This window comes from Neophocaena asiaeorientalis, unplaced genomic scaffold, assembly GCF_003031525.2.
Source record: "Neophocaena asiaeorientalis asiaeorientalis breed wild unplaced genomic scaffold, Neophocaena_asiaeorientalis_V1.1 scaffold220, whole genome shotgun sequence".
Taxonomy (NCBI): domain Eukaryota; kingdom Metazoa; phylum Chordata; class Mammalia; order Artiodactyla; family Phocoenidae; genus Neophocaena; species Neophocaena asiaeorientalis.
In genome coordinates this window covers 5,700,899-5,725,580 of record NW_020174042.1, presented here as the reverse complement: position 1 = coordinate 5,725,580, position 24,682 = coordinate 5,700,899, and the positions used below count along the sequence as shown (strand labels likewise).

The 24,682-nt window shown below is 37.9% G+C and overlaps 1 protein-coding gene across 5 annotated transcripts in view; it reads left to right on the top strand.

The window, feature by feature from the left end:
- The window catches only part of TUT7 (terminal uridylyl transferase 7), a 66,983-nt gene that overhangs the window by 37,405 nt on the left and 4,896 nt on the right, over positions 1–24,682 (top strand). For 2 of the 5 annotated variants that reach the window (XM_024753815.1, XM_024753816.1), the window contains exons 18-28: positions 3,894–3,997; positions 4,661–4,750; positions 5,591–5,704; positions 5,871–5,948; positions 6,574–6,751; positions 10,491–10,538; positions 10,625–10,716; positions 12,054–12,169; positions 13,300–13,625; positions 15,803–15,879; positions 16,241–16,304. In XM_024753815.1, coding sequence (XP_024609583.1) covers positions 3,894–3,997; positions 4,661–4,750; positions 5,591–5,704; positions 5,871–5,948; positions 6,574–6,751; positions 10,491–10,538; positions 10,625–10,716; positions 12,054–12,169; positions 13,300–13,625; positions 15,803–15,879; positions 16,241–16,304 — 1,287 coding nt within the window. Of the gene's footprint in view, positions 1–3,893; positions 3,998–4,660; positions 4,751–5,590; positions 5,705–5,870; positions 5,949–6,573; positions 6,752–10,490; positions 10,539–10,624; positions 10,717–12,053; positions 12,170–13,299; positions 13,626–15,802; positions 15,880–16,240; positions 16,305–20,380; positions 21,663–24,682 lie in introns of those variants that run through there. The other 3 variants (XM_024753817.1, XM_024753819.1, XM_024753818.1) reach the window with 3 other exon arrangements.

The following is a 24,682-nucleotide window of genomic DNA, read 5'->3' as shown; positions in this document are numbered from 1 at the left end:
ACACGGGCTGTAGGTGCGTGGGCTTCAGTAGTTCTGGCGCGCGGGCTCAGTAGTTGCGGTGCATGGGCTTAGCTGCTCCGCGGCATTTGGGGTCTTCCCAGACCAGGGCTTGAACCCGTGTACCCTGCATTGGCAGGCAGATACTTAACCACTGTGCCACCAGGGAAGTCCCTGTTGCATTTTTTATTTCCAGGAGTTTAAAGAGGATACTGTGTTATTTAAGTAACAGGGGAAAAAAACTTAATTTTGATTTACTCCTAATGAAAACCTAGCGCATCAGTATTTTTTTAATATGTTTTGATATGATTTTTTTGGTCATTGAAATAAGCATTTTGGGAATTTTACCTCTAAAGATCATATGCTTTTTTATTTTTATTTTTGAAGATTATGCAAAGAAATTAAATTGCTAAGCTTCCGTGACTATTAGTTATTTAGTACTGAGCTAGGTTTTGACTTTTGATTTTGAAATAATTTCAAAGCAGCAAAAATTATATAAAGAACTCTGTCTATCCTTCATTCAGATCCACCAGTTGTGAACATTTTACCACATTTGATTGATCATTCTATCTCTTGCTTGCTCACAATTTTTTCTGTACCATATGAGATTACGCTGCAAACATCACGTCCCTTTCCCCTAAATACCTGTGTATATTTCCTAAGAATGAACCATGTTAAAAATAGGTCATTTTTAGACTAGAAATGACTTTTACATACAGATTACAATGTAATGCAGATTGCATGGAACAGAAATGGAATAATAGGTACAGGACTATGCTTGAGAAAGCAGTCTCCCCTTGTATTTTATTGGGTGCCTGTTATGTGCTCAGCACTGTGTTGGGCACTTAGGGATGGTAGAAAAATAAGTCTGTATAGGTCTTTGACAGCTTTCAGATCTCAAAGGTAGGATAATCTCACAGGCTATGTAACAATGTGTGGTAGTATTCATTTATTAAAATGAGTTGTATTAACTTCTGAAGAGAGAGAGATTCTGGGAAAAGAGTTGGGTAGGGGAGGTTCATGGAAGAGATGGGCTTTTTCTGATCTCAGATGATGATGAACATGATTTGAAGAGGATAGGAAGAGAAGTCATTTCTAAGATGCATGGATGTGAGTGCGAGAATCACTGTAATATATTTTTTAGGACAGTGAGAAGATTGGTACATTTTGAGAGGAATTTCAAGTGCGAACTATTAGGAGATAAGGTAAAGTCTGTAGATATTTGGAAGCCACTGAACTTTCTTCAGAGGGGAGAAACCCCATAAAAGCAAAACTTAAACTTTTTTAGGGAGCTGATATACTCTTAGGGAAGATATAATCTAAGTGACGGGGCAGAAGGACCTTAACCAGATGCCAGTGATCCTAAAAGGAAAAGAATATGAGAGATTCCAAAGGGAAATTTCCTAGAATTGGAACCTACAAGTAGGAAATAAGGGTTCAGGCTGATGTCTGGGTATTTGAGAAATGAGAATGTTTGCAGAGAACACCAGTGTGCCATGAAGCTATAATCTCCGAGAGTTAACAGTACAGCAAGCAGTTAGAAATATGGAGTTGTCAGTTAGGATTGAAGAACAAAATGAAACAGTTTTGTTTTGAAATGCTTGAAAGAAGAAAGAGAGACAGAAGCCAAGAATAAAACAGAATTACATGGGATCATTTGAGAGAAGTTGAGGACCAGGCTTTAATTCTTGAGTGTAGAAATTAGGGAAGGACACTGAAAAAAGAGCTATTGGAATGGTAAAATAGGCACCAGGATGATGTGCTATGAATAAATCCTAGAGAACAGGCTTAGAAGTGGTTAGCAGGGTCAAATTCTAGAATGGGAAGGAGATTGAGAAAAAGGATATCTAATTTAGAGCCAGTATAGCAAAGTAATTAATGGGGCTTCTAGAATCAGACTCTCTAGTTTTAAATCTTGGGTCCCTGCTTTCTGGCTGTGTGATCCCCAAAAGTCACTCAACTTCATTATGAGCACTCAGTTTCTCATCTATAAAGGAGGAACAACAGAAATAGCATTTAAGATTAAGCAAGGCAATACATTAAACTACAGGGCCTGACATAACGCAAAGTGTTCAGTAAGTACGAGCTTCCTTGCCTCTCCTCCCTATCAGTGTGTTAGACTTCTATCTCCCACACAGACCTTTTTTGCTGAAATTTCTTTCATCTGTGTACTTTTTTTCTAAATTCCAGACTGCTAGGTTTCTGCCCTCTAGCCATCACCACTTAACTCTCTCAGAAGGAGTTCAAACCCCAACGTCTCAGGATGAGCTCATCTTTCTCTTTACTGCCTCCCTTCTGCTACAGCCACCACTACCGGCTCGTCCTTCTGAATCCTCTTTCTTGGGTTTATCTCTGGGCTTTCTATCCTGTTCCACTGATCTATCTTTCTGTTTTTGTGCCAGTACCATACTGTCTTGATTACTGTAGCTTTGTAGTATAGTCTGAAGTCAGGGAGCCTGATTCCTCCAGCTCCTTTTTTCGTTCTCAAGTGAATCCTCTTTCTTGCTTATTGACATTGGCTTCCTTGGAATCACCAAAATGAATGAGGTGATAATTAGCCTGTCCTAGACTAGGTTCAGTAGATTCAGTCATACCTAGATTTGAATCCCAGCTCCACAGTTCACCAACTGCACATTCCTAAGCACGTTCATTTCTCGGGGTCTCTGTTTCCTCATCTTTTGGGTAAGGGTGAATGGTCTTAGGAGGTAATGTTTGTAAAGGAATCTAGGTACTCAGGAAATGGTCTTACTGTTACAGCCCTCCTTCTTCCTTATCACCCCTACTTCTACTTCCCCAACCCATCCAGTTATGGATGCTCTCACACATGTCTTACTGCTTCTCTGCCAGGTCAGTTTTTTTTTGTTTTTTTGTTTTTTTGGGTTTTTTTGCAGTACGCGGGCCTCTCACTGTTGTGGCCTCTCCCGTTGCGGAGCACAGGCTCCGGACACGTAGGCTCAGCGGCCATGGCTCACGGGCCCAGCCGCTCCGCGGCATGTGGGATCTTCCCGGACCGGGGCACGAACCCGTGTCCCCTACATAGGCAGGCGGACTCTCAACCACTGCACCACCAGGGAAGCCCTGGGTCAGTTTTTATAATGGTCACTTAGTCTCTCTTCTGGGTGCCTCCAGTCTATCCATTGCCAGGGACCTTGTCTAAATAGATGTGGTCAGTGATTCTCCCCAACTTACACCAGTGCATTGGCATTTCTTTGCCTCTAAGGATGTATATGTCCCCTATTTGGACTCCTCCCAGTTTTTACCACATCTCCTATTACTCATTATTTCTTTCCCTCAAGTCCACTCTGTAGCCTGAACGATTCCATGGAAGTTCCCTGAACATGCCGTTCTGCTTCAGGCATCTACCCTTCCCCTGTGCAGTTTTCCTTGCCTGGTAAATCCCGTCAGCCTTCTCTTTTTTTGCCTGTTCTTTTTCAAAGCCTAGCTCAAGCAATTTACTTCTCTGTTGAAGTTGATTCCTTCCTTTTACTGACATAGCTTCTAGCTCCAGGATGAGTAATTTTTGTTTTGAGGATCCTGATGATCACCCCTATGGGCTTTTCTCCATATTATATGTGTAGTCATATGGAGAGAATAGGTAGGGCCCACATAGTCCAGATTCTGTAGTAGTTTCCTCTTTTGTGGTGTTTATCAGACTGACAGCCCTATACACATGTACATGATCCATTGAGTTCCTGAAGAGCAGTGGCTGCCTTATTCATTCTTGTACTTCAGATATTGATGTGTTTAACAAATGTAAACTTTGTCAGAAGAGTCTTCCCAGATGTTTGTTAATAACAGAGAATTCTTTGACTAGTCTTAGTGACTCACATTAACATAAGAGCAACTTATATCCCCTGCTGCTGTATTTAATGACACTATCTTATTTCCCAACCTAGGGCTGAGAAACATCTTGCCTATTACAACAGCAAAGGTGCCAATTGTAAAATTCTTCCATTTGAGAAGTGGTCTGGAAGTGGACATCAGTTTGTATAACACATTGGTAAGATTTTCTTTAGACTTTTTCTTTATGGAGATGAAGGGGAGCAAGTATCTCTTAATTTACACAATCTTTCAGTAAAATTAAGCCATTCATTTCATCCAGTTCATTCTTTCAGTAGTTATTTATGAGTGCTTGCTAAGTGCCTGGCAGTGTTCTGAGGCTGGGGATATAACATAGAATTGAGTTAATATTAGTATTCATTTAAAATGAGGTCAGAGTGGCAAGTGCTTTTTGTTTGGCTTGAACTTTGTTTTAATTTTGGAGCGTGTATGTGTGTGTGTGTGTTTGTGTGTGTGTGTGTCTTTGGTCTCATACCTGGTTTATTTCAGGGCTCTATGGGACCTCTCTGGCCCCTAAGGACATTTAATTTGAATAATGGGCAGGGAGTGGGGGGTGCAGATCTTACATTGACTTAAATGGAACTGATTATTTTAATAGCCTATATTTTCTAGGAATGTTTAGACTAAGGAGGCCTGAGATCAGATGTCACTTATAATTCTTATCTAGTAAGTTAATGAAGTTTGTCTTCAGGGGAAAAATATTAGTTTCAGCCTAAATGTCTTCATCCTAAAATGAATTACTGTGTAAACCTTTTCAGAATATTCCATCTTAAAACTTTTTCTTCTAACTGGTAGACTTATAGTGTAATTTCCCTTTTAACAGGCCCTTCATAACACAAGGCTCTTATCTGCTTATTCAGCCATTGATCCCAGAGTGAAATATTTGTGCTATACCATGAAAGTATTTACAAAGGTGAGTTATGCTTCCTCTTGTGATTCATCAGGAAATTTCATTACATCTTCAACCTTGTTGAAAACATAAGTCCATAACAGAAACAGACTCAGTGATATAGAAAACAAACTAGTCGTTACCAGTGGGAAGAGGAAGTGGAGCGATAGGGGTATATGTATTATGGGATTAAGAGACACAAAGTACTATGTATAAAGTAAATAAGCAACAAGGATATATTGTACAGCACAGAGAATATGGCCATTATTTTGCAAAAACTTTTTTTGGCCTCACTGCACGTCTTGTGGGATTTTAGTTCCCTGACCAGGGATTGAACCTGGGCCCTCGTCAATGAGAGTGCAGAGTCCTGACCACTGGACCTCCAAGGAATTCCCTACTTTGTTATAACTTTAAACGGACTATAGTCTATAAAAATATTGTATCACTATGTTGTACACCTAGAACTAATATAATATTGTAAATCAACTATACTTCAATTAGAAAAAGAAAAGTGTGTATTTTTAAAGAACCATAGCCATGTCAAATGCTTCTTTTAACTATTTGAGAAGCCCTACTCAGCAAGCTAAAATTTTGTTGCTTAAATTTTACGTGGTAACCTAATATTGCTTCTGGCTGATAGTTCCACAGCTTTGTTGGGATTTGTTTTGCTTTGATTTTTATTTATTTTTTTATTCTTTTGGTTGGTCTTATTTGGTTTTGTTGGCATATTTTAGCATTTGAACATGTAATTTTTATATTAGTGCCCTGTAGAAGCACCTTACTCTTAGTGACAATAGAATAGATGCAAGTGTAGCAGAAGACATTGGTGGTCTTTCCTTTGTTCCTCCTTTTCCTTCCCCCCAGATGTGCGATATTGGCGATGCTTCTAGAGGCAGCTTATCGTCATATGCATACACGCTTATGGTGCTATATTTTCTCCAGCAGAGGAACCCACCAGTCATTCCTGTCCTTCAAGAGGTATTAGTAAAAGAAATTGTATTTCTCATCTGTAGAGCTGGGTGATCTTTGAGCCCTCTTCCTTCTCTAAAATTCTGTAGTTAAAATTTTTACTATTTTCCTACAAGTTTTTGTATCAATGCATTAAGTTTGTAATCCATACTAATAGTTTAAAAATTAATTTCAGATATACAAAGGTGAAAAGAAACCTGAAATATTTGTTGATGGCTGGAATATTTATTTTTTTGATCAAATAGATGAACTGGTACGTATTTTAATAGTAAAGAATTTTTACATCCTTGACTGAAAGTTACCTATCCTATGCTGTAGTGTAGATGGTCAACAACTATATTATCACTTGTAATATTTATTTATATTATGATAGTAAAAAAAAAAAATAGCACATACAGATGATTCCTTTGAAGTTGAAAACATTTTTTTTAAGCCAGGTGAGTTTCTAGGGACTATATCCAGGATTTCTTTAATGCCCAATAATTCCAAATGGTCAAGTAACTTTATTCCAAATGAACAAATATTTGCTCTGTGGTTTCCTACAGAGAGTTTGGAAAGACTCTCAGTTACAGAGGTATAATAACCAAGTGTCACCAAGGCTCTTAAAATTTATTTCCAGATTCTTCCACAAACATGCATTCTGAGGTTTGGCATTTAAAACCCTGAGCTCTTTCTGTCTCCAAGTCATAGGGTAGAGATTAATAAACTCATGTAAATGATATTTTAAAATATAAAAGAAAAGTTACATAATTATATTTTTATGTATTTAAACTCTAGTTAATTAAAATAAACCCAGATTTACTCCCTAAGATACAAATGACTATTGATATTAACACTTTACTATAGAGCATGATATCTCTTGTTCCTTCTATTTCTAGCCCACCTATTGGCCAGAATATGGAAAAAATACAGAATCTGTTGGGCAGCTATGGTTGGGACTTCTTCGTTTCTACACAGAGGAATTTGATTTTAAAGAACATGTTATTAGCATCAGGAGAAAAAGTCTGCTTACAACTTTTAAGAAACAGTGGACATCAAAATACATTGTTATTGAAGGTACAAATAAAATCAAACTTAAAACTGAATAGAATATAGAGATTGAACTGTGAGGGTGTTCTTCATCCTTGCAGAGCTCTTCCAGAGCAGCCATGAGCCACTGATCGGGGTGCGCCTTGCAGCCATCCCATTACTGTCCACATCAGGCAGACTTGTCTGTTTCCAACTTAAAGATTTATTTTTAAATGGCTGATGCCCTCCCATGGGGTCTCTCACAAATCCAAAAGTCTTTGTTCACCATGACAAGCCCTTTACCTGTGTTTAACAGGTACTGGAGAATAAGGTTGCTATAGAGGTAAGCCAGCTTCAAAATTGTGGGACTTTTAAAACTTTCCTAAGTGAGGGTTTGAAGAGTACCACCGAAAGTCAGTTTTCAAGGTCCTTATTTGCTGTTTATTGATGGAGAAGTTTACCTATAAGTAGTTAGATATAAAATTTGCCATTTATTTCGCCTGTGCTGAAGCCTTCCTTGAATGCTAAGATCCATGGGCCATTGTGTTTGTATTGATATTTGATTGTTTATTTCCACTTTGGGAGATTTTTGTTTCTCTCTTTGTAGATTTTTTATTACTATATATATATTTATATATTCACCAAATTATTTTCAGTGGTTGCTCAGTACTGGTTTTTTTTTTATTGTTGTGTACTTGTTTTACAATATTATATTAGCTTCCTGTGTATAAAATAGTGATTTGATATTTTTATAGATTATTCTCCATTTAAAGTTATTATAAAATATTGGCTATATTCCCTGTGCTGTACAGTATATTCTTGTTGCTTATCTATTTGATATATAGTAGTTTGTGTCTCTTAATTCCACTGGTAACCACTAGTTTGTTCACTATATCTGTGAGTCTGTTTCTGTTTCGTTACATTCATTTGTTTGTTTTATTTTTTAGATTCCACATATGATAAATGTGGAATTCCACACATTCCACAAATGATAAATTTGTGGGATTTTTAATTTTAAAGACAAAATGGAGTTTAAATGTTTAAAAATGAATTGAGAAATGGCTTAAATATTTTGTTGATTTTGGTCTTTTTAAATTTATTTTTAATATAATCATATCACCTAAATAATGTATTACTTTAGGTTATGCTTTTATCATTACTTCTGCTTATTGACAGTATTAAAATACTGTGAACATTTGTAAAATTAAATTCAGATGACAATGAGTTATAGATAAAATTTTAACTTTTTGGTATCTGATATGTCAAAAACATAGAACTTTGTCTTAAACCTTTCCCCTATCACAGTGGGTTCTTATGGTCTGCCAATTATTAATATTTTTTTCTTAATTTTTTGAAGCCTCATTATCTTTTGCTTTTAACTTTACATTATTTACAAACGAGCCATTAGTAATAGGCTATATTAGAAGGAAGACTTTTAAGTAGTTATTCTAGAACTGAGAAATTTCAGTGATGGTAGTTTGTAGTGTCTGTACGATAGCTAATATCGTAGTATCTCTGCTACACCAAGCAAACAACCAAAAATACTTCCACATAGCACACACATAAAAATCACCAGAAGAGGGCTTCCCTGGTGGCGCAGTGGTTGGGAGTCTGCCTGCCAATGCAGGGGACACGAGTTCATACCTGGGCCTGGGAGGATCCCATGTGCCGCGGAGCGGCTGGGCCCGTGAGCCATGGCTGCTGAGCCTGCACATCCTGCGTGTCCGGAGCCTGTGCTCCGCGACGGGGGAGGCCGCAGCGGTAAGAGGCCCGCGTACCGCAAAAAAAAAAAAAAATCACCAGAAGAAAGCATGACCAAACCTACTAGAAAGGTAGCCTTCTCATAGCAGTTATTAGTATAGGGTTATACTGAGTAAAGGGTCCTATACGCCAGTAAACTCTTAGTGAGTCTAAATCCCAAATGGTATACCCCAGTTATTATACATTAGAAGCATAACAGACAACTAGAAGGAATGCCTCTTTTTACTTCGTTACTCTTTTTTTTTCTTTTTTTTTTGCGGTACGCGGGCCTCTCACTGTTGTGGCCTCTCCTGTTGCGGAGTACAGGCTCCAGACGCGCAGGCTCAGCGGCCATGGCTCACGGGCCCAGCCGCTCTGCGGCATGTGGGATCTTCCCCAACCGGGGCACAAACCCGTATCCCCTGCATTGGCAAGCGGACTCTCAACCACTGCGCCACCAGGGAAGGCCCCTTTACTCCTTCTGTATGTACCATATACATCCTCTATTTTCTTAATGAGATGATCCCCAAAAAAGGTTTTGGGTTTATTTTTTCCTTTGCTTTCTTGAATATGTTTTTAGACATTTATTGGAAATAATTAAATATCTATACATAATGTTTAAATTGTGAATTATTCTGTGTATTTTTATTTTAAATCCAATATAAAATAGTATTTTGACTTAGAAATAGTGCTTTACCTGAATTTATTTCATGAACCAGTTTATTCAGATCTCACATACATCTTTGACATCAGCATTTTTTTCATCATTTCTACCACTTTTTGGATCATCTAACAAATAATATTTCAGATACATCATGTTTATATACCTATCTAAGACATTTGAGATGCAGACATTTCAGATCATTGGACACGGTTTTGAGCCCTGGTCAGGGAAGAGCCCACATGCCGCGGAGCAACTAAGCCCGTGCGACACAGCTACTGAAGCCCACACACCTAGAGCCCGTGCTCCACAACAAAGAGAAGCCACCGCAAAGAGAAGCCCGTGCACTGAAATGAAGAGTAGCCTCCGCTCGCCACAACTAGAGAAAGTCTGCGCACAGCAACGAAGACCCAACGCAGCCAATAAATAAATGAATGAATAAATAAAATTCTAACACAAGCCATTTGATTAAAAAAAAAAGATCATACAGGAGTCTTTTTTTTGGCTGCATTGGGTCTTCGTTGCGCATGCAGGCTTTAATTGTGGCGAGCGGGGGCTACCCTTTGTTGAGGTGTACGGGCTTTTCACTGCAGTGGCTTCTCTTATTGCGGAGCATAGGCTATAGGCACGTGGGCTTCAGTAGTTGTGGCTCGCGGGCTATAGAGCACAGGCTTAGTAGTTGTGGTGCACGGGCTTAGTTGCTCCTCAGCATGTGGGATCTTCCCAGACCAGGGATTGAACCCGTGTCCCCTGCATTGGCAGGCAGATTCCTAACCACTGCACCACCAGGGAAGTCCCAGGAGTCTTTATATAAAGCTTTTACTGGAAATGGAGATCCAGATAGCCATTGGTATGCTACTGGGACAGATGTGTGTGTCTGTGTATGTTTTCATTTATCTTCTGTTTTATGAGCTTCATGATAAATTATTTTCTAAAATGATGTTTTAAAGGCTGTTGATTAGCAGGAGCATTCAGTACTAAAATGTTTTAAATATATTTGTGACTTCTATATGCCTCTAAAACTAGCATGATTAGGTAATATCAGACTAATATGTCTTGTCCAAACAGTATTTTGTTGTTCAAAATGAAGCACCTTCTCATAATATGAAGGACTCTTTAAGGATTCAAATATAAAGCAATACCCTCTTTTCTGATGGATACTTTTGGGGGAAAACTTGCCTTATATTTAGGAATATATATATATATATATATTACTTAGTTGTATTATAGACTTAAAACTCATTAAAAAGGCAGTCATTTAATACTTTTATTAATGACAAAGTATGTAACACTTTCTTCTTGTTATATAGACCTCACTTAATGTATGAATACTGGTATTACCTATTTGATTATCTTTTTATGTTTTCATTAATTTTCTTTACTTAGATCCATTTGATTTGAATCATAATCTTGGAGCTGGATTATCAAGGAAAAGTAAGTTATTACTTCGTTTATAAATATTAATGCCATCTCTTTTCCTTTTAATCCCTCCAATTGAGCCTTTACTCTTTTCTTCTTAGTGACAAATTTTATAATGAAAGCATTTATAAATGGGCGAAGAGTATTTGGTATTCCAGTCAAAGGATTTCCAAAGGACTACCCTTCAAAAATGGTAAGTTTTGGAAATACAAAAAACCAATTCTAAAAGCCATTTAAGCACCTAATTTGTATACATTACTTCAATAGTAATCTAAATACTCTGGAAGTTTGGTGAGTCTAGCCAAGATAAAAACCTTTTAATAAACATCCCTGTTTTGAAGCCATTTATCAGGAGAACAGGAAGAGATAGCCGGAAGTGGAGTTTGGGTGGGAAAATTAATAATTTTGTTGCTGCTGCTTTTCCTCGGTAACACACATTGGTGGCACTGCTGTTCCACCAAGCATTCAGCTCCATACCAGCCTCTGCAAACCCAGTTTGCACATATCTAAGGACATCCCCCACCCCCTCATATGACATCTAGATTTTTCCAGTCTGCTTGCAAAGAGTAATAAATCCCTTAATGGGACAAGAGAGAGTCAGTGCTGCCTGTGCTAAAGATCTGTCTGTTCTCATATAACCTAATAATCAGGTTTTTATGGAACCACACTCATTAAAAATAAAACAAAACTGCATTATAAAAACTCATTTCAGTGAGAGAAAACGGGAAGGGGTTAGGAACTAGAGAGTTTTATGTTAAAAACAAAGAGTTTCTTTTCCTGCATTAATTTTCTTAATAAAGACTTTTTAAATGAACCTTAAGTTATCGGGTGTATAAGCATGTTCGGCATATGATTACATCTCTGCATCTAGTGTTTGCTAGATACTGCTGTGGTGGTCTTCTACACCAGTGCTTTTGAAACTTGTTCAAACAAATCACCTGGGGATTTTGTTAAAATGCAGGTTCTGATTCAGGAGGTCTGGAGTGGGGCCCAAGACTGTATGTCCTACAAGCTCCCAGGTGATGCCACTTCTGCTGGTACCCACCTTAATTTTGGTGGCAAAGAGGCTAGAGTCCAGACCATTGTCTTTCCTTTCCTCTGATATTTTCCTTCAGAAGCCACAACAAAGCAACAGCACATAGCTTCTTTCTTTTTAGGTTTTAGCCTTTTCATTTTATGAGAAAATGAAGTCTTTGTACCTGGCCTCAGCTTCCCCCAAGTCCTAGGAAGCTGACTCACAGGGATGTGTAATGCTTTTGTTCAGAAGTGTGGAAGGGAACAAGCTACCTTTATGGTTAAACCGTGTTCTGCATGATGAATAGTAATAAACAAAAATGAATTTAGGTGAGCCTATCCTGAATTAGACCTCTTAATGGTTTTAGATTTTGGAATTAAGCAATATAATAATAACTATTAAAATTAATATATCGATGTTGGTATGTCAGTGAGATTCCTGATTGATATTGGTTAGTTTTTGTGTTTGGATCTCATATTAATAGTTCAGATTTTTGCGTATTTATATTCTGCTAGGAGTACTTTTTTGATCCAGATGTGCTAACTGAAGGCGAGCTGGCCCCAAATGATAGATGTTGCCGAATTTGTGGGAAAATTGGACACTTCATGAAGGACTGTCCTATGAGGAGAAGGTAAGCAGATATTCAAAAGGGGTAGTTTTGTTTTTGTTTTCTTGCTGTACCAGTTTTTAAATGAGGTTCTCTTGTAACAGAAAATAAACTTGTATTAAATCCAGCAGTTCTCAGATAAATTGGAGCTTTTTTTTACCATGAAAATGAAGTGATTTAAAACATGGCTTTAAGTGCAGATGACTAGGATTAACTAGGGTGTACAGGAGACAGTCTTCCAGGCCCGGTCACCTTTCCTAATTTGGGGCACAGCCCTAATCATCACTTGATCATTTGGTTATCACACTCTCCAACAGGGATATAAGAACAAAAGAGGAAACTGAAATTCTTCCCTTTTACAGCAGTGAGGAGTTCAGAATCATTTCAGTCAATGAAAAGTAAAACGGGGTTTTTTTTTTTTAGGATCTCAATTACACTTTTGTGTACAATAACTGGGGTGTACTTAATAATTGCTATGGTGACCTACTCAGTTTGGGCCCCATGCTTTCTTATGATAATGATTGCAGGAGGGCAGAGCAGGACGTAGGTTAGGTTGCTTGCTTGGGACACATTCTTGTCTTGGGGTGGTGGTGGTATTTTTAACTGGATGATAATATTTTCATTTAAAAACTTGCCACTTAAAATAAGTCACCATCTGGAATTCAAGGCTCATATTTAGCACTTTATTTTTATTCAGATAATAGTCACTGATCATGTAGGTCAAGGAAGAAATAATTTTGACAGTTTAAGAACATAAATCTCCTTATAACCATTGTTTCCTTGTGAACCTAAAGTTTCATGTCTCAAGTTTCCAGTGCTGGTAAAGAATGCTCATGGGCCAGAAAGGTTTAAGAAATCACTTCAAGGATAATTTGAGTTTCATTGCATCAGTATCAGAGTAGGTATTAAATTAAGGAGTTCCACTAGTTGCAAAAACTGGTTTTAAAGCACTAGAGTACTTGTGAAAATGAAAAAAACTACACCCTTAAGCCCTGAGGTTGCTTCTTAATAGAGAAGATGAACTTAAATTGTTAAAGTCTTGTTTTTCCCTCTGATGCCTCCTATATCTGGTTGTCTCCTAAACCTGAAGTGGTCTTAGGAATTTATTTCGGTTTTTGTTCAGATTTTTCCTACTAATATTATATCTTCTACAGAGTGAGGCGACGGCGAGATCAGGAAGATACACTGAACCAAAGATACCCCGAGAACAAAGAGAAAAGAAGCAAAGAAGACAAAGAAATTCAAAACAAGTACACAGAGAGGGAGGTATCAACAAAAGAAGATAAGCCCATGCAGTGCACACTTCAGAAAGCCAAGCCAGTGAGAGCAGCTGTTGACCCGGGGAGAGAGAAAATTCTCAGGCCACCAGTGGAAAAATGGAAGAGACAAGATGACAAAGACTTAAGAGAAAAACGTTGTTTTATTTGTGGAAGAGAAGGGCATATTAAAAAGGAGTGCCCACAGTTTAAAGGCTCTTCAGGTATGCACACCCATCACACCTTGATGTTTGCACTCACATCTCAAGGGAAATCTCTTTTTTAGAGTTCTTAACTATTTTATTTATATTTATTTCTTTAACAGATCTATTTACTGGAAAAGATTTTATTTTTAAGAAGGTGAACCCACCTCTCCTTCCTTTACTTCTGATCCTCTATATGTCTTGAACACTTATTGCTGGTTTTTTGAGAGGCTTATCAGAGTCATTTGGTTGACTTTTCTGATAAGATTATCAGTGAATCGAAGACCTGGTAATCCCCAGTACCTAAAAAATGTAACCTAAGTGACCAGAAAACAAGCTGCCACTTGAGCTTTGCTACTCAGTGTGTGCACTTTTGAAATGGAAGCGCTGCCGGGCCATGGGGGAGTGATCTCAGGACACCATACAGTGCGTGCAGGAGCCGCTTGTATTGTTGTTTAAATACATGTGCGCACAGGCCTAGAAAGGGGACTAGAAGTAGAAGGGTTACACAGTTAATGGTGGCTCTACCTGCAGCGGATTGTCTTTGCATTTCATCATTTTAATAATTTTCTGCAGTGAGCATGATTATTCTTATGATGAGGAAAAATATATTGATACTATCAGTCCATAGTTGAAAATCATCCACAGACCTTGCCCCTTTGAGTTGTCAGATCTTAATCCACTTTTTCTATTAAATGAGTGAAGTGTCCGTTATGGGCATCTTTTTAACAGACTGTTAAGAGTAAGGGTTCTTTGTGTGTTGGGGGGGGGATAAGTTATGGTTTACAAAGCAGTTTATACACTCTCACTTTCTTTTCTCAGAACAAACCTGTGAAAGTGGATGAAATTTGATTAGCATGGAAATGAAACCCTGAGAAATAATGTTTTTGATTAAAGTGGTAACCCTGTTCTTGTCCTCGATTGTAAATGATGTTTATGTGCAGCATAAAAAAATGTCAGCACTGACAATTTCCTTAAAATACTCACTCTAGTCCTTGTTGTTCCTGGAACACTAATACCTCTCTTCCATTCTATGATATCATATCAGCAATATAGTATCTCTTTTTCTTAAGGTAGAAACTTTTTAGATCAGCTATCCTTATTTTTTTTTAAATGAGCTTTATATGAAAAGAAGTATATTTTTAAATTGTTTTCATTATTGATTTTAAAATAGGACTTAAATGTTTATGAAAGTTACAGCTTCAGCTTGTCCTACTTCTAAGGAATTCAAATTCAAACTTTTTTGCCCTAACAAGGGATGTATACCAGAATAAAATGATCTTCTTTTATAATTATAAGAGGTAAAATGTTTAAAAGAAATTAAAAGCAATAGCTAACATTCATTGAGCACTTATGATGGGTAGTTTCATCTCATTTTCACCACAGCCCCATTAAATGTGGTATTATTGATATCTCCAGTTTACAGATGAGGAAACTATAAACGGTATAGATAAGATGTAATATAGTCTCACCAAAATTCCTTTTGTAGGCTACCCTTCAGAAAACTCAGCTTTTGTGTTTACTCAGAGCAGGAGCATTGCGTTCCTCTTTGGTACAAGAGTGGTGACGGAATGCCCCTGTCCTCCCGCAGCTTGGATGGATCTCTTCTTTCTAGCTAGTAGCAGGTTTTAAGTTGCCTACTAGTGAATCTCTCAAAATAGTTAGAGCAGGGAATTCCCTGGCCGTCCAGTGGTTAGGACTCGGGGCACTTTCACTGCTGTGGGCCAGTCTGTGGTCGGGGAACTAAGATCTGACCAAAAAATTTTTTTAAAAAAAGTAGTTAGAGTGGTGATTCTGGCTGCCTAGGGGGCAGTAGCAAATCAGAGAGAGTTGGGATATCCTGGGGCAGGGATGGGGTATTATCAAAGCTACGGAAAGCACTAGAATCTTGGTTTCTTCAGACTGCAGTGTTTTCACATTAAATCAAGTAGTCATAATATAAAAGTAAAATAAAAAGGGGAGGAGTGGGGCTAGAGTATGGTGAATTTCCTCCAAGAGCAATTAAAAATAATCAGCTTCTTTCTGTCTAAAAATTATGTTGCTCCCTCTCATTTCTTCCAATATGTTATTATTTTGTCCACACAGTATACTGAGTAGAGTTTCTGTCATATCAACAGAAAATCATTCTGTGAAAGTTTGAAACAGGGCTACTACTTTGGATTTAAAGTAGGAACAAAAAGTGCTGATTTCTTTCTCAGGTCTGTCTAAATCTGATTGTGTATTTGGATCCCCTTCTTCACCTAGCCCTTTGAGACCAACTGGCACATTTGTTCAGGTAAACCTAGCTCAGGCCTGAGCAGGAAACCCTCCCATCCTCTGTCTCTCCTGCAAACACGTACTGAGTGCTAGCAGCTCTGTGCCAGGTGCTCGGAGGTGCTGGGCTGTCCCAGGCCCTGTCTCCATCCTCGTGGCTCCTCTGCTCTGCCCGAGGCACAGGTTGCGATGAGCTTGCTGTGCACCAGCTCACCGGGTGTGCTTTAAGGGGTCCTGCAGATGTGTCTTGCTTGTTGATTAACTTGCAAAGTTCTGCCACCCACATGCCTAATTTCAGCTCTCCTTGGATTTAGTTACAGTTTTCAGGCTGTTTCGGATGCTGTTCCTTTCGACTTTGTAAACCAGTCTATTTCGTTTTTTAGGCAGTGCTTTTACATGAAGACCAAAAGAAACAAAAAACATCTATATTTTTGAGTCCCCAGTCAGGTATGTGGGTTTGAAAAAAAAAAAAAATGTGTGTTATTTTATTTACTGCATAGTGTACCACATGCCTTTTGAGGCACTTCCTTTGAATAAGTGGTTTTAACAGGGATTGGACATCAGAATCACTTGGGGAACTTTTAAAAATACAGCTACCCTGCCCCCACCTTCATTTCTTTTTTTTTTTCCTTTTTGCGGTACACAGGCCTTGCACTGTTGTGGCCTCTCCCGTTGCGGAGCACAGGCTCCGGACGCGCAGGCTCAGCGGCCATGGCTCACAGGCCCAGCCGCTCCGCGGCATGTGGGATCTTCCAGGACCGGGGCACGAACCCGTGTCCCCTGCATCGGCAGGCGGACTCTCAACCACTGCGCCACCAGGGAAGCCCAACCTTCATTTCTTAAATCAGATGCTTCAGGGGCTAGGTTTAGGCCTGTGTATTTTTTAAATGTTCTAGGTGATTCTTATACCATCCTTGAGTAGGAACCATAGTCTAGTTATTTGTTCCTCTTCTATACTTTTTGTTTCTGCTTTGAAATTGCCACTGTCTTGTCAGCAGTGTATTCTCCTCATGGAGATTATTTACCATGCACCAAAGTAAGGAAAGAAAGTAATCATTGACCTGAACACTCTCTCTCTCAGCTGCGTCATTTATTCATTCCTTCAACAAATATTTATTAAGCCACACCTCCCACCCACCCGCCCCCTCTAAGTTCAGGGTGTGGACCTAAACACTGAAGATACAGCAGTGAATCAGCAAAGCCCCTTCTCTCATTTACTCTGCATTCTTGTCAGAAGAGAGACAAATATTTCATGTGGGACAGATGCTAAGAAATATAAAGCAGGAAAAGGGAAAGAGAATGTTGGGAGGGAAGAGGCCTCTCTGAGAAAGTAACATTTAATCAGAGAATCAAGTGAAAGAAAGAGGCAAGCCAAGAGGAAATTGGAGTTAGACTCTTACAACAGAGCTGAGAACAGTTTTGTCCTGGGTGGGTGACACTAAGTGGGATGAGGGTGAGGAGGGTTGGTTGGAGGGGAGGTCAAGGGTATACAAGTGTGGGTCATGCAGCTCCTTCAGCAATGGTAGGGATGGGATTTTTATCTCTACATGAGATGGGCAACTGTTGGAGGGTTTTGAGCAAAGGAGTGGTATTATCTGAATTGTTTTAAAAGGTTCATTATGCCGTGAGGAGGCAAGGGTGAAAATTCAAACCAACAGGGAGGCTCCTGCTATAGTTCAGGGGAGAGTGGAGGACGGCTTAGATGTAGGTAGAAGGGGTGGAGGAAGTGAGGACTGCTAATGTTCTGGAGACTTTAAAGGTAGCGCCAACATGATCTGTTGATGGGTTAGATGATAAAGCATGACAGAAAATCATGAGATTTTGAGAATCAGAGCAGACACTGTGATTTTTGCTCTGAGCAGCTAGAAGAATGGAGTTTGAATTTCCTGTGCCGGGGAACCGTCAGGGAGAACAGATTATGGGGAGAAATAGAGTTCGGTTTTAGACGTGTAAGTTTTAAGAGACCTGCTAGATACTGGGTAGGGATGTTGAGTAGCCAAGTAGATATAGGAGCCTGGCATTTAGAGCAAAATCCAGGCTGCAGATACAAATTTGAGCATGCTCAGTGTATAATAGATGGTAGTTAAGTCCTGGGTCTGACTGCGATCACTTAGAAAAGAGAAAAAGCATGTAGAGGCTTAGGCAAACTAAACCAAGGAGACACAGGAAAAATGGTTCATGGGGAAGGAGAAGCAGCAAGTTGGGTCCCGGAGTCCAAATGGAGAAAGTGCCTCAAAGGGGGAGAATTGACTTTGTGCAGATTGCTGCTCATAGGTCTGTGCACCGAAGACTGAGAATTCAGCATTTTATTTGGCAACACAGAAGTCACTCACTGTGACTTTGAAAAGAGCCATTTCTTTGGAGTGGAGGGCAGAAAAACCTGATTGTAGAGAGTTGTGGTGAGAAGTGCTAGAAGAACTGTAGGCTGCTTACCTTCAGCTGTGGGTTAGTGCCAGGTGGGGTTAGTGCCCCATCCCCACCCAGGCCCCAGGCCTAAGGAAAGATGCTAAAAGGGAGGGGGAAATGGGAGGCTGTGAAGGCCTTCTCTTTCTCTTTCTTTCTCTCTCTCTAATCTTCAATAAAGTAGAGTTAAAGGAGGAACATTCTATAAGCAAATAGAGCATGTGTACTCTTTTTAACTTGATTGTATAGTTGATGAGAAAAGTTAAGTTTTTGAAATTTTAAAACTTCATTGATATAACCTGACATTTTTATATACGATGTAAAACAAGCCACATATTTTATGCTCAGCTTTTACATATTGTGTCTTATTGCTAATGTGCAAAGAATGTTTGCTTTTCGATTGGAGAGGTGCCTGTGTTAGTTTACAGCGTGTGAAGAGGCTAATCTGTATCTACCATCAGGTGTCGGTTTCTGAGAGATAGCGCTCTCAGAGCCTCAGCAGCCTCCGGAGTCCCACCGTAGAGAGAACTCTTCCCAGCTTTCACCAAACCAGGCTGAAATAAGCCAGGGCACAGTGATCTCACCCTGGGAAAGCTGAGAGCTCCAGGCAAAGAGTATTTGGTTGTTTCTACTTTGAATGTTAACAAGAGAAAAATTAATTGAATTATTAAATTATTTAAGTACTTCCGTTTCTGTCAGTACCACGATGAATTATCTCCAGTATATAAAATGATCTACATAGAAGTAGGCATTTGTTTTTATGATATGCTAATTTTACAGTTGGGTTTTTTTTTTAATGATTGGAAAAAACATTTGAAATGGCATCAAATCTCTTTACAATCAAAATTTAAAAGGCCTGAGTATTGAGGTTGGTATGCAGAGTGAGGTAGAACAACTCAAAGAGAAACAGAAATCTTCAGAGAATTGCCACCCTTACCCAAAAGGGGAATATGGTGTCCATGAAAGGTAAAGACATAGGAGACTGTAAGAACAGGCGAGAGCAGCTCTTTCCTGGGAAGGTCTTGTAATTGCTGTCAGTGGAATGCATGGACTTAAAAATAAGAAAAGTTCTTCTGGGAAAACCCTCAAAATGAAATCGTGTGAAAAGAGAATGGGGCCTATCGTGAGAGGATTTGATTGACAATAGCAGCAGCCATGAAAGATGGATGAGATTGACAGGCTGCCTCTGAAAGCTACTTCAACAGATGAAAGTGTTTGGGAAACAGACTCCACTGCAGTTTGTGGGATTGTTTCCCGTAGATCCTCTGAGAGTTTGAGGATCACAAGGTTACCAGATGTAAGCAAGGCAAAAGAGCGTTGTTTTTACAAGCTTCAGCCTTGAACAGGCATTTCCAGAACATTTTACATAAGAAAATACTGATCCTTGCTTAGTTGAGATATTTGTTTTGCCAAGGATAAGGTGTTTCTGAATATCGGCTTTGCCATCAGGTCGCATGGTGTGATTTCTAGCTTTGTGATCTTATCCTCCGCTTCCTTCAGTTTCCTCATCTGTTACAAGGGGATAATAGCACTACTTATCACTTGCCTGGTACGGCTGTTGAGAAACCCTCATAAAAGCACTTAGAAGAGTAGCTGCATGCAGCGAGGGCGGAGGTTGGCAGGGGGTGCTGATGGGGTTGATATTCCCGCAGGGCATCTGTCGGCATTGCTTCTGCTAAAGGCTTTACACATCTTGAGAGTAAAACTTTATAATTGTATAATTTTTTAAGTGGGAGAGAAATACAGATATTAGACATATGCCTAGAAATGGCATTACCAATTGACAGTAAGTTAGGATTTCAATAAATTGTCTTCTGAGTAGAAGACTTACATATTTATAAATCTTTTGAATAACTGTAAAACTTAACTTTATTTTTTTCCTGTAGTAAGTTTATTACAATAAATAGGTTTACTTTATACCAGAAAAGAAAAGAAAACATAGGTGGTTAAAATTTATCCTTTCCAATAAATTAAACTTCAAGTTTAATTTATTGACAACTGTTAATACTGTCAAATTTACCCATGGTAAATTTATATAAGTTATCTATGTTGTTATAGATGTGAAATACGTCTCAACTGTAAGTAATATTAAGTTTCCAAAAAGCTCTTCCTTTTCACAGGCTTATTTATCTGTGATGCACGGGTAGTTTCCTAACAAGAGCCTGCTGGTGTGGACAGCCCCTGCTCTCACACATCAGTTATACTGACCTTAGAAGAAATTAGCTGCTCTGAGCTCCAGATGTCACATTTATAAAATTGGCAGTAGCACCATCTGTGTCATCGGGTGCTGAGAAGATTAAAGCACCCATTCAGTAGTAAGCACTCAACCAAGTTCTCTTTTCCTCTCCAGATACCACCCTCCATTCCTTTCCACTAAGCTACGTATAGTTCTTAACTCTCAAATGTGATAGTAGTAGATAGAAAATTCCATGAATTTCCTTGATCTTCATTGTTTCCTCCCTCCCGCACATACACACAGCCAACACAGTGCCTTAGATGTTCAGTAAGTTTGGAAGAATAATCAAGAATACGAGTGTTAAAATCAGACTTACTTGAGTTTGAAATCCAGCTCAGTCATTTACTAGCTGCATTACCTCTGTCGAGTTATCGAACCTCTCAGTGCCTCAGTTTCCTTGTCGATAAATTGGGGCTGATATCTCACAGGGCAATTGTAAGGATTAATTTCATACATGTAAACCCCTTAACACAGCATCTGGCACACATCACTCAATAAATTATTACTACTCTTATTACTGTGGTTAACAGAAAGTCTCCAACCATGCTGTAATTCTCTCTAACTTCTAGGACAAATATATAATGGAAATTTTTAACAAAACAGGAGTATGTGGAGATTGGAGAACCACAGTCATAAACTGTTCAGTATGAGAATCTCAGAAAACTAACATTTTTCTATTTCTTAATCCTCTACCGTTTTTGCAAAGAAAATTACTTTTCAAAAGAAACTACCTCTGTCTCTTCGTTTATTCCATTTTAATCCCAGGATTTGAAATCTTAAAAATTGGAGATACTATAAGAGATTGGTGGATATCTTTTCTCCTTCGTGATGATGTATACTTTTTTCCTTAACCAGAATGTTAAAGCCTACTTATTAAAAACAAAAACACAGTTCTCTTTATGATAGTAAATTTAAAATAATACAAGCACTTTTTAAAAACCATATGGGGAGATCTTAGTATCAGTGAATATAGATCATTCTTTTTCATACCCTTCTTGATATTCCAGTATATGAATATACATTATTTATTTAACCATTCCTTATTAATGAGCTAGCTCTTTTCAAACATTTGTTATGTCAGTGTCTTCAAAACTTTTTTGCTCGCATACTCTCCCCCAAAATGTTGAACCACCAATATATCTCCTTGTATGTGTTTAAGTTTATTGGGATCTTCCCAGACCGGGGCACGAACCCGTGTCCCCTGCATCGGCAGGCGGACTCTCAACCACTGCGCCACCAGGGAAGCCCTCCATTTTTTATCATAATTGCAAAACATGTAATTTTTGGAGGTTTTTTGTAAATATTGGCATTTTAAAAACAAAACTTTTAAATCAGCCTTAAATGTATCAAATGAAATATAAATATTATTGCAGAAATTTTACATCTTTCTTTTTTCTGCCTTGAATTCTTTTGTTTCACTTCCATGGAATTTTATCTTAAGATGGTACCTTTTTATCATATATATTTCAAGCATTTTATTGACCAGCCTATCATACTTATCTGCAACAGAAGTGTTTATATAGATTGAATTTTTTTATATAAATTGAATTTTTAAGCTTTTTATTAAATCTCAAAGTGTAAACATTTCTTCTAAATTATTTTTATAGTTATAAGAATAATGTAATTAGCCAAAACAAATGTTACAAATTTTGATTAAAAATTGCTTTTTATGTTTACTTACTGAAAATGACTGTCCTTTATTTAGATGGGATTTTTTTCCCCATGCATTCATTCATCTTTGGATCAGTACTACTTACTGCAGGACTGAAACAGTGAATCATTTCTATTCCTAATCTTTCTGCTTTTATACTTGGTAAACATTGAGAAAACTCATTAGTCTTTATGATAGCAAATTAAAAGTAATAAGAAATACCTTTAGGAGTCTGGGAAGGGAAGATGTATTACAACAGTGCCACTCAGTTATTTTCATTCCTTTTTAATCAACTGACCAAAAATCACATAATAATGCATCATCAGAAATTATTTTGATGGTCATCAGCTATCAGTGTAATTTTATGAAAGCTAAAAATTTGGGTTTTTATTAGAGGCATTCACATTTTATCACAGATACCAGCATTCTGTGTGCCTCCCTGCCTCCCAAAGCCTTTTTTTTTCACCCTGGGGCAACGTACCACATTAAGAGGTGGATGGTTAGAAGGTATGCCTCTCTGTCTTGTGAAAGGGGAAAGAAAAAGTGGTGTGATTCCTGAGAACCAGCCCAAAGCCTGGGCCACAAAGGCACTCTCAGAAAGAACTCAGAAATTGAAGCACTGTGGTCAGCTCTCTGATTGCCCAATACGTTAAGCACTTGTCCTGTTAAGCTATTCAGGAATACAAGTACCCAAGGTTGAAGACCACTGTTTAAACATTATAATGTATATTTGCATGTTTGTCTAGTTATTTCCTCAGGATAAATACCCATTTAGGAGGATAATAGGTTTAAAAGCATGCATGTTTCGACAGAGATACAATTAATGCCATGTTGTGATTGTTGACAATCTCAGAGTCATTCACAAACTTTCCATACCCTCACTTCATTAGGGTAGTCTTTTTTTGCCAGTCTGCTTGAAGTTCTACTATTACCATTAAACACTAACATTTCCCACGTTTTCATTTGTATTTCTTCATGTTATATCTTTGTATTTTCGTTGAGGATTCATTTTTGTCTTTAGTTCTTTCTACTTAGAAATTCATTCATGCTTTGTCAAATGTGTTACAGTAGCCTTCGCCACCACCACCAGTTTATTATTCTTTCAGCCTCATTTATGATTTATTTTGCCATATATAACGTTTGTTTGTTTTAGTAGTTTGATCTAGCCGGCTTTAGGGTAGTTTCAAGTCATGCTTACACTATTTTAAGAATTTCATGTTCTTCCCCCAGATTACATAAAAATTCATATTTTATTTCTAGCAGTTTTATCTTTTTTTCTGGCTGCACCATGCGGTATGTGGGTTCTTAGTTCCCAACAGGGATCGAATATGTGCCCCCTGCACTGGAAGTGTGGAGACTTAACCACTGGACTGCCAGGGAAGTCCCATAGTTTTATCTTTTTACATGTGAATTTTTTATATGAAGTTTCTTCAGGTATGATAAAATTTTATATATATATATATGGGAATAAATGTTTAAGTGATGCAGTAATAAGACTATAAGTACTATTCTTAGAAAGGAATGGTTTCTTAACATTTTGGGGAAAAATTTTTTTAAAGGTACAAATAATATAACAACTACCCATCTACTAGAGAATTGGCATTATTTTTTCACATTTTCTTTTCAATCATTTGTTAATAAAAGGTTAAGATGGTGACTACCCCAGGCCCATTCTGTCTGTCATGTCCCCCCTCCATCCCAGAGGATCTATTATTATGACTTCAGGTACCGGTTCTTTTTAAGCCCTTACTTATGTATCCTTTAATGTACGTATCCTTGGTGAATATTTAAATTTAAATGACATATCACACTGTATAATAAGCATGTTCTACAACCTGCTTTTTTATATCTTTAACGAAATTACTTTGAAATTTATATATGTTGTTGTATATAGATTTAGCCTCTTTCTTTACAGTATTGCATCATACAAATACAGAATATTTTATGTAGCCATTACCTAGTACGTGAACATTTAGATTACCTCTGATTTTTTCCTATTATAAACAGTGTTGTAGTGATCACTCTTGTGTGAGTCTTCTTGAGCATGTTTTAGAGATTCTATAGGGCTTGAGTACCTAGAAGTCAAATTGTTGGGTCATAGCGCATTTTCATATGTGCATATGTGCCTTTTCAGTTTAGTTAGATACTGTCGTATACCCTCTTATTGGTTGAAACAGTTATCACTCCCATCAGCAGTTTTTATTCTTACAAATCTGATGAGTGAAAAATACTTTGGTGTTGTTCTAATGGGTATTTTTTTGACTCTGGTGATGCTAAGCATGACTCTGGTGATGCTAAGCACCTTTTTCTATGTTTACTGGCCAGTTGGAGTTCCTCTTCTATAAATGGTCTGTTCAGATCATTTGCCCATTTTCCTGTTGGATTATCATTTCCTTAATAATTTACAAGAGTTCTTCATTCTGAATACTGAGCATTTATTATTATATATATACTTATTATATAAGTACTTATATATATAATAATATTATATATTAATATTATATATATAATATATATTATATTATATATATTAAA